Source organism: Carcharhinus amblyrhynchos, chromosome 3 (genome assembly GCF_965287045.1).
Source record: "Carcharhinus amblyrhynchos chromosome 3, sCarAmb.v2.hapA, whole genome shotgun sequence".
In the NCBI taxonomy this organism is placed as follows: domain Eukaryota; kingdom Metazoa; phylum Chordata; class Chondrichthyes; order Carcharhiniformes; family Carcharhinidae; genus Carcharhinus; species Carcharhinus amblyrhynchos.
This window is the reverse complement of record NC_137326.1, coordinates 59014499-59026897: the sequence shown is the minus strand read 5'-3', so window position 1 is coordinate 59026897 and position 12399 is coordinate 59014499. Positions and strand designations below refer to the sequence as shown.

General features: G+C 41.4%; 1 protein-coding gene across 1 annotated transcript in view; it reads right to left on the bottom strand.

Annotated features, from left to right (window-relative positions):
- Positions 1-887: 887 nt before the first annotated feature.
- dnah1 (dynein, axonemal, heavy chain 1) overlaps positions 888-12399 on the bottom strand; it is a 537372-nt gene continuing 525860 nt past the window's right edge. The window contains exons 78-79 of the mRNA XM_080184401.1: positions 4539-4770; positions 888-2081 (exon numbers count right to left, since the gene is read on the bottom strand). Of these exons, the coding sequence (XP_080040527.1) occupies positions 1960-2081; positions 4539-4770 (354 nt within the window). The 3' untranslated portion in view covers positions 888-1959. The remainder of the gene's footprint in view (positions 2082-4538; positions 4771-12399) is intronic.

The following is a 12399-nucleotide window of genomic DNA, read 5'->3' as shown; positions in this document are numbered from 1 at the left end:
CTGTTTTTACCCGTATCAATGTGTGTTGAACACTCCAGTTTTGCTAAAACAAACTGAATTGTAGCTGACAATCTTAGGTACAGCCATAGGAAGGCCGGCATGAGCTGAAGTGGAGGGAGGAGGAAAGGCCACAGATGGGTGGGGGGAGAGGAGGCAGAGATAATCAGGAGGTTGCAGTGAGAGCAGATGGAAAATTTGGTGAGCAGAGTTGTGCGGGCTCCAGAGTATCTATCGCTACATACTCACAATTACTAATATTTATTGCTCCTCCAATCACAGCCTGTTTCTCTCCCATTTTGCAGTTCATAGGCTCATTCTTTAGCCTATCGCATATGTGTGTGAGAAATGGCCTGTGATTAGAGCAGCAACCCCCAATAAATCTCACTGACCAGTTTGGGTACTTTGAACTATGGCTCTCTGGGTCATAATCCAGCCCACTGGCCAAGCACAATATTTTGCTGCCTCAGGACATTTCAAAGTGCTTTGCAACTATTTAAGTACTTTCGAGTGTAAGTCATTGTCGTAATTTAGGAAATACAGCAGCCAGTTTGCTCACAACAATGTGATAATGACCCAGTAATCTGTTTCCGTGATGTTGCGTGTGGCATAAATATTGGCCTGGGCACCAGGAATAACTTCCTATTAAGTAACTGGTGTGTAAGGTATCCAATTGTATAAGAGATGGTATACAAATGTTCAGGTTATAAATCCATAAGTTTATACATAAAATTTATCTTTAGTTGAGCAAGAAAATACTTGACAATTTTTTAGAAATAGATTTTTTTGAAGTAGTAATCAACATATTGAAATAAAAGTGAGAATCATTGTAAATGGAATACAATTACTAATCAAATATCCCAACATTGTTCATAAAATTACTTCTGTTACACACACAGCATGGCAGACTAAATATCAAAAGAACAATTGAGTAGGCACTGATGTATTGGATAGATTTTATATCTTCGTCTCAGGATAAGATATTATGTGGAAGATGTCATGTTCAACAGTGCAGCAGTCCCTCAGTAACTCTGCTACGTCAACCTTGATTTTGTTCTAACTTGCTAACCAACATGTGAAAAGAGAAATCCCATATTAAAGAAATGGAAAAGCAATATTCATTGAAGAATACATAATCACTTGATGTCCTTGTGAAGCAAAGAATGAACTGCATCATCTCATTGCTGAACATCAGAACCATCTTTCAAAACTTTTATTCATTCAACAAGTACAATGCTAAAAAAAGTTCCTTTTTAAAACTGCATATATTTTTAAATTCTAAGTTACCTTAAAACACTTTGTAAAATCGCACTCTAAATCAACTTTACAATACAATTATAGTTTCAATAAAGATTAAGTAACTGGTGTGTAAGGCATCTGATTGTATAAGAGATGGTATACAAATGTGCAGGTTATAAATCCATAAGTTTATACATAAAATTTATCTTCAGTTGAGCAAGAAAATACGTGGCAATTTTTTAGATAGATTCTTTTGAAGTAGTAATCAACATATTGAAATAAAAGTGAAAATCATTGTAAATGGAATACAATTACTAATCAAATATCCCAACATTGTTCATAAAATTACTTCTACCTGTTGCACAGAGTATGGCAGACTAAATATCTAAAGGACAATTGAGTAGGCACTGTGTGTTGGATACATTTTATATCATACAGATTCAGATTTGTCCAATGAATGTGTAATGATAAGGGTGCAATTCCTCCTTTAATTTCTTTAGTCAGTTGCTTATGATAACTTTCTCCTGCTTTTATTAAGAGGGAAAATTCAGGCCCTACTTCAAACTAAATATATTTGCAAAACAAAATGAAAAATGCATGATAAACAACAAACCAAAAAAGTATATAACTAATTGGATGTGACAGATACATTTATCTTGGAATTAAAATGCATATTTTAATTATGGACCTGTCAGAGCTAAGATTTCTGTTGCTAGCTCCTTTTCAATAATCTAGGGCACAGATTAATGCCACACCTCGCTTTATCCAATGTCTCTGTGTCTTAATAGTTGGTAATTCCACAGCAATGACATAATTGGTGGAATGGCCTGTTGTTGATAGTGTACCTGAAATAACAAATGACAAGTTAAAATATGCAGGTCTCATCAGGAATATTTTTGTCCAAAATGGATGGAAATACTTTTTGTTCAAAGTACTCTCTTTTACTTTACATCTGGCATATTGTCCAATGTTTTTTTTGAAGTACACATCACGTAACTTCCTGTATGTCTTATACTATTGTGTGCACATTTCTGCGTAAAACATAAATGAAAGGATAAAGACAGTTCTTTTTAATGAAGAAAAATATCCTCGAGTCATGGGGCAAACCACTGGATTGATAGGAAAGTCAGTTTTACACCCTAAGAAAAATAAACTGCATCATAATGGGCCATAACTTCTTGGCTCCCCAGCATCAGAGTTGGAAGTACCCCAGTGATGAGCTGGGGGATTCCTCTTGGAATTTCCAGCGTAGAGTTCACTCAGCAATTGTCCAATAGGACTAACTTCGCCTGGACAATTGTGCTGGGCATCATTTGACAAAGTGTTTTAAATTGCTAACTCCTGATAGTTCTGCCAGTTTTATCCTCATAGTTACTGAGTTAGAAGGTTAGAAAAAGCACTTTCGACTTCAGAGTAACCTAGGTCTGCAAGGGACAACCTCAACTTCTACACCATCCCCACCCCTAACGCTCCCTAGGGGAACCTCATCATCTCTGCTAGAGGACCCCACAATCCCCCTAATAATAAGTGAGGGCAATTTAGGGAGCAATAAGGAGACCTAAGCACATAAACAGTGGAGATGGTTGAGGTTTTATCTGCCTTCACCAAGGAAGAAGATGCCTCTAAAGACACTGACAAAGGCTGCGATTTTCTAGCCATGTTGCTCACAGTGCAGATCATGTTGGAATGGAGCAGGTTGGAGAATTGTGGTTAAGGGATCTAGGGCATTCAGCACTGCTGCAAAACCTTTTGCGATCCTCCTAGCCACTGTGCCCAGATGTAATCTGGGTAGGAACTAGATTAGCATGTTTAAATTGGCCAGGTGGTTGCTGCTAGGATGTCAGGTTGGCACTGCAAGATGGGCATTGTAAGGGTGCTGGGGCAGTGCCAATGGAGTGAGTGCATGTAAGGAGGGCTACAAAGGGGGAGTCATTAAGGGAGGGAAACGAAGGGGAGGGATCATTAAGGAGAAACATGAAGGGAGCCATGAAGTGGTGGCAAGTGAAAGGGGGATCATGAATAGGGGATAATGAAGTGGGAGGGACATGAAGGGAGTCATGATGGGGGACCCATTGAGAGGCTGGTGATCTTTGTTGGGGAGGAGTGGTAATGGGGAAACATGCATTCAATGATGGGGGGGGCAACTCAATTTAATTTTGAGATTGTGACACCCTTTAAAAACATGATCTCTGTGAAGCCAGGTTGCTGGCATATTTAGGCCCTGCCCATCTCAGAATCAATGCAAAACTTGCCCCGCTTCCAAAAGATGACAAAGTGTGGGAAAATCCCTTTTCTCACCCAAAATGACAGTCATTTTTTTGGGAACATTCTGCCCAAAATAATTGAGATACTGGATAAACTTTGATGAAGAGCTGATCCAGGATTTGTTTAAAGCAAATCATGATGAATCAACTTGATTGAGTTTTTTTTTGAGGAGGACAATGTTATATGGTGCACATGGACTTCCACAAGTCATTTGATAAAATGCCACATAATAGACTTGTCAGCAAAGGGGAATAGCCCATGGAAAATAAGGAACAGTGGCAGCATGGATATGAAATTAGCTGACTGACAGGAAGCGGAGAATATTGATTATTTTTCAAACTACAAGATGGTATACAAGGCTGTTCCCAGGGCTTGGACTAGGACCGTTGCTTTTATAAGTATTAATGGCTCAGTTCTTCCAGTCTCCGGATCATTGGAGACCGGATACACACTCCCTTAGGAACTCTGCAGAAGTTCCAATATTGCCGACTCCATGGGAATTTACTGGGAAGTTTGAATATAGATCATTGAAGGTGGCAGGCCAAAGGATTTTGAGAATGGTTCCATGGAGGAGGGATTTCAGTTACATAGATTAGAGAAACTGAGGTTGTTCTTAAAGCAGTGAAGGTTAAGAGGATAGTCCAGAGAGGTGTTCAAAATCAGGAGAGGTGTGGACAGAGTCGTTAGAGAAAAACTGTTCCCATCAGTGGAAGGGTTGAGAACCAGAAGACACCAATTTAATATGACTGACATGAGAGAAAGCTTTTTTTACACAGCGAGAATTATGACCTGGAATAGACTGGCTGAAAGGGTAGTTAAGGCAGATTCAATCAAGGCTTTTGAAAGGATTTAGTAAAGCACGTGAAGTGCAGAACTATGTGGATAGGGCTGGGGAATGGGACGAACTGAATTGCTCTTGCAGAAAGTTGGCACCAGCTCAAGGGGGCTTCCTCCTATCTGTTATAATTCTAAGATTCAATTGTTCTATACCATAGGGGTTCTGCCCATAACAAGCATCATGCCTGAGTTTCTCTTACCTGCTCGTGTGAGTGTTTTGTATATTGGACAGAGGTAAATTCCATGCTGTGGTGTTTTACGATTTGCAGTTGGGATTAACCAGATCACAGCCATATCGGTGTAGAGTTCTTTGGGCCGTGATTCAGCCAGCTGAAACAAAGCAGAGTCCCAGCGAGCCCCCTCGAAAAACAGGCCATAGATGTAGCACCCGACTTTGGGACGATGCAAGTCGGAAGGTGCATTTTCAATGACCTGTGATTGGGACAGTATGGATTAGATCAGTACATCATCATAAACAGTGGGCCCATTACTTTTTTCTTTCACAATTAATAAATAAAACTGAGATATATACAATCTATTGTACAGTCTGAGAATATACCATATTATTACTTAAGGAGAGTGCATGTAGCATCAGTTTAACCTTTTGTTTTTAAAGCTAGTTATCCAATGAGCATTTGTATTTTGAATAGCTTTTTCTTTTTGCTGAGATTTGATTATATTATGTGCTTTCTTTAATTACCATCCAATACACAATACACATTTTGTAATAATTAATAAATTATTTGCAGGTAAGCATCCTGAGGTTCTTAGGCTATTTGGAACACTTGGAAATATTGCATTTTTACAGAGCATCCTAGAGGGGCACCCAGTTCAAGAAGGAATAATGGAACAATGGACATTAATTTGCGCCATGCTCACTTTCAGTTAGTAATCCAGCAGAAAAGCAACCTAGAAGATATTTTTGATTTATTTTTGTGGGACCAAGAGGAGCTAGCTTGTCCCTTCAGGCTCCACAGGAAAAGCCTGTGTCACTATCATACCTGTCCACCCTTTCAGAGAACAGATCCACCTCACCTGATGTGTGGGAGATGGGTCTAATCTATCAGAAGAGTGTTTTATGTTCTGTCAGCAGCTTGCTCTTAAATTATGATGTCTGTTGGGCCTGTCTAAGACCATCTCATGTGAATCTGATTTGGTTTCTGTTTCCCTCAGTTATTTTAAATGACCTTCAATATAACTTTTAAAACAAAACTTTGGCTGACACAGCTGTCTCTATGTGGTAAATTGCTACAGCCAAAGTTTCTCTCCCACAGACCCCACCCCAAAAGTGAAATATCTTAGTACCCTGACGGTGACAAAAACACTGAATCTCAAAATGCTAATGCTCCTGAGCCTAGGTTTTAGAATGGTATCAGGGCATATCTTCAGGACAAGATAACATTTTGCCCTTCCTAGATCCTCCATAGAGGTCCCTCAAGGAAAGTTCAGAGCTAAGGTATTTCAATGCTCACTGACTTGCACCTGATCACTCCTGAGCTGACAATTTGGGTGACTTATTCCTTCTTTTCCATTCCTCATTCCAATATTTTCCATCCAGTTGCAAGAGAAAGCCATAATTTATTAGTGGCTGCAGGTGCAGATCGTAAGGTAGGGATCTCTGATTCCTTGCAAATTGTTAATTGTGTTTAGAGATAGTGAACTTGCATCAAGGGAGCATTTCATTTTCAGCTTGCAGCTTGCTCTCAAATTATGACGTTTCTCATTAGCATACCGGGCCTGAAAATCACACTGTCAAAAATCTAAGGCTTTCATCTTGTGTGTATATGGTGGGGCATCAATTGGGTTTTACTTGAACTCCCATAACAACTTATTCTGAAGCTGGTATTTGGCTTAGATGAATAAATGGTTTTAAAATTGTTTAAAGATTGGCTCTATCACTCACCAGGTAGTTCTCTAGAATATATTATAAAAATGTACTTTAGACATGTGGCCAATTAAGAAAGTGTGGAGGAGTAATATGGATCCTTTTCTTAACACCTAGTTAGTCTCTATTCTTTCTTTGTCTTTTTTATGCCTTACTCATTCACTATCTCGCACAACCATGCAGTGCCTCTAACACCATTGTAGAGATGTCTTGCTAGGTAAGCTCTGTTTCAAGGCTTAGTTCACTATTGGTGTTCTTAAGTGTCTCACCCAAGTGGCAATGTAGAAGAAGTTGCAACACCTAATGTCTAGCATGAACCAAATGCTTCAATAACTTTTATAGTGATAAACATCACCTTGGATAAATCCACTGGAAGAGGTCCAGTTTGTGAGCTGTAGGAAGAGATTTTCATCTGCATGGCACATATGTTACAATCTAGCATGTAAAAGGATGCTTAATATGCATTATTGTCAAGAAGTGCTTCTTGACACCTCTTTGCTGAAGTGGCTAAGATGTTTTACCTTGATGGTTGCAGCCATATTTGTGTGGATAAGCATTCGAGGCTTGAAATTATTGGGGTTCCAGTGAGATGTAAATGTGGCAAGGTGGAGCTTAAATGCACCAAAACCTGAGGAGGATGTGGTGAGATATTTGGGGGTTAGTTCATTTCAAATTTGCTAATGTGACAAAGGTTGGGTGGGAAACAGAAAATTCAAGTCGGGGTTGAGCAAGCAACGCCATTAATTAAAGGAGGTAGGGAATTAAAAGATTGCTACACAGAAAGAGGTGAGCATCTAACTTCTCAGAAGCTGAAATGGAAGTGTTGCTGTTTTGTATTGGAGGTCAGAGGCATGATGTAATTGCAGTACCAGGGAGTTAGCAGTAGCACAGACTATGTGAATGGAGGGTATAATGAGTGGAATCTCCCCAAAGACTACATGTGTCAGAAGATTTATTTCATGAAATCACCAGTAAGTTGTCAAACAAGTAATAGAATTTAGCACGGCTAATGCAGCTAACCAGCATGTCTTTCAGATTACGGAAGGAAACCAGCGCAGCTGGAGGAAACCCACCCATTCATGGGGAGAACATGCAGACTCCACACAGACAATGACCGAAGCCGGGAATTGAATCCGGGTCCCTGTTGCTGTGAGGCAGCAGTGCTAACCACTGTGCCGCCCACAGAGAAGCAAAGATTTAATCCTAAAAACTGTCTTCCTTATCCCAGAAGCAAAGAGTTTTGGCAGCTTTAAAGTTAAGTAGATCACATCTGCAATATATGCAAGCATATTTAAGTCTCACATCTTAAAGCCATGTTCCCTCACACCTACCATTACTTTCATTTTTTCTTAAAATCCTGACTGCAGGTCTGGACACTGGAGCAACCAACTAACTTGATGCATTCCAACTGGCTGCAAGAAACTGTGCTTGTCATTGCAAATTAACTTCACATTTACCAAGTAGAAGCCTTTCCAACTCTTATAGTTAATGGAATTTGTATTTGATGCATTCAATGAACATGCCCACAATTAAAAACCTCTTTGATCCTGAGAAAACCAGTAATTCTGAAAAATGTAATGTGTCTCAATCATCTATATTGGACCCCGTTGTTGAATTTTGTAAATTGGGATGACCGGATAAAGAAAGCATTATGAGGCATTGCAAAGTAAAGTAGCTGAACTGACGAAAATTAATTGTGGCTCCCTGGAATGAGCTTGTGGAATAAAAGATGAATGCTATAACCACTTGCTGTGCAACAATCTGAGTTGTGTGTGCTGTAAACCTTGGTTGCAGATCAGGCTGCAGGAGTAAACAGCTCCTGCAAAGCCTCATTACTGAAGCACAACCCTGTGGAATAGAGCTTCAGAGAAAGAAAGATCTTCATTAATATACTGTAGCCAAACAGGCCATCTAAAATGGCATTTTGTAAAGCACTCTGGGACAACTGGGCAAGAAACTAAACTGACAGGCTGCAGTTTAAAGACAGACAAACAGGCTGCAACCCTGATGAGTGAATATACAGGATATAGGCCATCTCCAGGATGAAAGAGACTTTCTGATCACACTGGGTTGTGTGCCAGACATAAAGGCACTGTGAATCCTTATTTAGGAGGAGGGTATGTGACCTCTGTGCCTACAACACCTACAGGCATGGCCGTCAGGGACACACCCAGGTAGCACTTGATTGGACTCTTATCGATCAGGGTGATCAAGTCCTGATCGATTGATTGGCAATGGCAAAAAAAAAGGGCGTGAAACCAAACGGGGTATAAAGGGTGCTGCACAACCAGGAATCTCTCTCTCTCTGACCCCATGAACAAGCTACAACGACGGAGAGCCACCACACCTGAGAAGGAAGGAAAGAAAGAAGATCAGAGCTAGAGTGCCACACCAGACCAAAGGACCAGACTACGCAGACAACTACCAAGACCAGTGCAGAGATAAAGGCCAATATCTGTTTGGGTACTTGTCACGCAAAGTTAAGTCAAGGTCTTGTACTTGAATTCTTGTATTTTCTGTAAGATAACTTATTGTTGGTCGGGTGGGTGATTATTGATTGTGTGGGTTTAAATAAATATTGTTTGTACTAATAAGACGTCTACTCAAAGTTATTTGTCCTCTGTATAAGGGTTAAAACAGGCTGATTTTTACAACAATACCATAATGCCTTTCGGGTCAACTCAAAGCACTTTACAATCAACTAAATAATACTTTTGAAGTGTAATCACTTGTAATGTAGGGAAAAGTGGTGCACATGCAGCAAGTTACCACAAGCAGCAATATGATAATGACCAAGTAAATTTAATGATGAATATTGAGACGAATATTAGCCAGGGCATCAGGAGAATTCCCTTATCCTTCCTGGAGTAATTCCATCAGCTCTGTTATATCTATCAGAGATTGCAGACAGGGCCTTAGTTTAGCATCGCATCTGTGAGGTTTCAGAACTGAAATTGCAGTGCTCCCTCACTACTGCAGTGGTGTCAGCCATAATGACGTGACTATGTTTTCCTCCTTTTAATATATGCATACATGAATAATTCGATTGGATCTTTTATATCTATGAGATTGCAGACAGAACCTTAGTTTAGCATCATATCTGTGAGGTTGCAGAACTGAAATTGCAGTGGTCCCTTACTACTGCAGTGGCATCAGCCATAATGATGCGACTATGATTTTTCTCCTTTTAATACATGGCAGTGAATTCCAAGTAAGGTCCAAAATCCTCCCCAAGCATTTCAGTTGAGCAGTTTCTCTTGAAACAAAGACTTCCACTTTGACATAGGGATCCTGGCAAATTGTACCTTTTTAATAGCATGTACATTCCTAAGGTCAGCTGGGAAGGTAAAAAATCTTAAAATTTAGGATAACCGTCCTGAATTTGTTTGCATGTGATTGCCACCAGAAGGGGATCTGGCCTGAAATTTTGCAAAATATGTGTTAGAGAACTTCTGCAGTATATCTGCACCAATAAAAATGCCCTACTCGACCTAGGATATTGGGGCTTCTGTGCACTTGATGAACTGTGACTGGTTTTTGAAAGGTTGCACTCTGGCTGACTACACTCATTTTATACATTTAATCTAATCACTGCTGCCTTGTGAGGGTGAAGGAAATTGGAGATTTAGTGCCATTGTGAGAATGAACAAGCCATTGCCAGTACATTTGGCTACATCTGGCATCTGCTCAGTGTTTTGATATGCCTGAATTCCAGTCTGCTATGTAGAGAGGTCCCAGGTTTCTCTGTGCTCTATGCTGATGTAGCTGATTAGAGCTGCAACATGGTTTGGGTGATATCATTTTTGAAGATAGTATTGTACTCCCTTCATGATCTTACCCCAGCTTATCTCTGTAACCCCCTCCAATACTACAACTTCCAAAACATTGTGGTCGTGATCTCACCCCGCCTGACTTTTGACAAGGCAAGGTGCTAAGATCAGCAGGAAGTGAAAATTCGGGTTCACGCCTGGTATTTAGCTCCAAAAAGGGCATGAAGCCTATTTAAATATTAATGACATGCTTTGTCATTCATGAGTCTCGGACACTATTTTCCAGGCTCACTTACCTATACCACTTCACCAGTTGAGATTCCCCCCGAAGAGAATCTCATATGGTCCCCAACACTGACCAGAGGTAATAACCTTGCCAGGGGGAAATTGGAGGCCATTGAAAGTCCCAGATGATCAGGAACAGAGTCAAGCAATGCCCATGCAGTAATGCCAGCTGGCAAGCCTGCCTGGCACCCTGGCAGAGCCCACTGGGCACCACTACTGTAAAGTAAGAAGTCTCATGACACCAGGTTAAAATCCAACAGGTTAATTTGACAGCATAAGCTTTCAGAGTCTCAGGCTCCTTCTTCAGGTGTGGAGCTTGAGACTCCGAAAGCTTGTGCTGCCAAATGAACCTGTTGAACTTTAACCTGGTGTTGTAAGACTTCTTACTGTGCTTACCCCAGTCCAATGCTGGCATCTTCACATCATGGCCACCATTAGAACAAAGAACAACCCAGCACGGGAAATAGGCCCTTCGGCCCAACGAGCCCGCGCCGCCACATCTTCCTACACCTACCCTGCCCTGTGTGTATGTGAGTGGAACCCCTAATGTAGCCAGATTCAGGGGAGAATAGTGTCAATTTGGTACACCAATCAGCCTAAGAGCACATCTTTGGGGTGTGGGAGGAAACCGTAGCGCCCGGAGGAAACCCACGCAACTACAGGGAGAACGCGCAAACTCCCACAGACACAGGCCAAATCCATGTGTCTGCACAGCCAGCAGTAATAGTCACTGAGCTGTGCGGTGCCCATCTGCTGGTCCAGAATTAAGCACACACAACGACACGAAGTACTAGGCCACTCCTATTAATGTGCTGGGGCAGTGCCAGAGTGCGGTGGAGCCGTGAAAGGGTCAGGGAGACAAGCGGGGAGCTTCACGGAGGTGGGAGGGAAGAGTTGAACCCTGCCAGGACCGGTGTGAGCGATTGGCTGGGGTGGTGGGTAGAGGGGGGAACTCTGCCAGGGGTAGTGACTGGTGAAGGAAGAAGCTCTGCCAGGGTACAGGGATCAAAGAACAGTACAGCACAGGAAACAGGCCCTCCAAGCCTATGCCACGCATTGGTCCAGCTAGACCATTCGTTTGTATCCCTCCATTCCCAGGCTGCTTATGTGACTATCCAGGTAATTCTTAAATAATCCCAGCGTGTCCGCCTCCGCCACCCTACTTGGCAGAGTATTTCAGACCCCCACCACCCTCTGCGTAAAAATTGTCCCTCTGATATCTGAGTTATACCTCGCCCCTCTCACCTTGAGCCTGTGACCCCTCGTGATCATCACCTCCAACCTGGGAAAAAGCTTCCCACTGTTCACCCTATCTATATCTTTCATAATGTTGTACACCTCTATTAGGTCTCCCTTCATTCTCCATCTTTCCAGGGAGAACAACCCCAGTTTACCCAATCTCTCCTCATAACTAAGAGTATCAGCAAGGGAAGGATGGAACTTTGCACAGGGGGGCAATGTCTGTGGGGGATACAGTTGTCAGTGAAGTTGGGGGTCATAAAGTCAGGAAATCTCCCAGTACACTCAGATTGGTGCACCTATGCAATGGCACCTCTGGAGCTCAGCAGCTAGCTTCACCAGCGAGCTTAGGCTCTGTGCTGTAAACACCCCCCCGCCCTGCCCAAGCTGGCAAGAATCATATCCTAGCACTTTTTTTGCATAAATGCGAAAAGATTGTGTTTTCAAACTCGCCCAAAAAATGGGTCTGTAATTCCTGTTTTCTCGCTAGTTCAGAGACACAGTAGCAAAGTTTTGGATAAGCTCATGTTTATAGAGAGCGAAATGTGGAAAGCTGTGGGGAACATGTTGGAATAGTTTAGTCAGATGCAACAAAGGCCTGGATGAGGTCAATAATATTCAGATGCATATAGACAGCATTCATTTAATACTTAGAAAAAAATTCATTGGAACTGTAAAGCAGGAAGATGGTTATGGCTATTAAATATTTTGCTGGTGGAACAATCAAGAACTAGGATTTGTGATCGAGTGATTCTATAAACCCCAAGTCTAAATCTTCATTTTAATTTGGAAATATTTATGAATGCTTAATGCTATCCTGTTTCTTTAAATGATCAGCATAAAAATGATGAAAATGTGAGATTAACACTGGGGAATGGCATT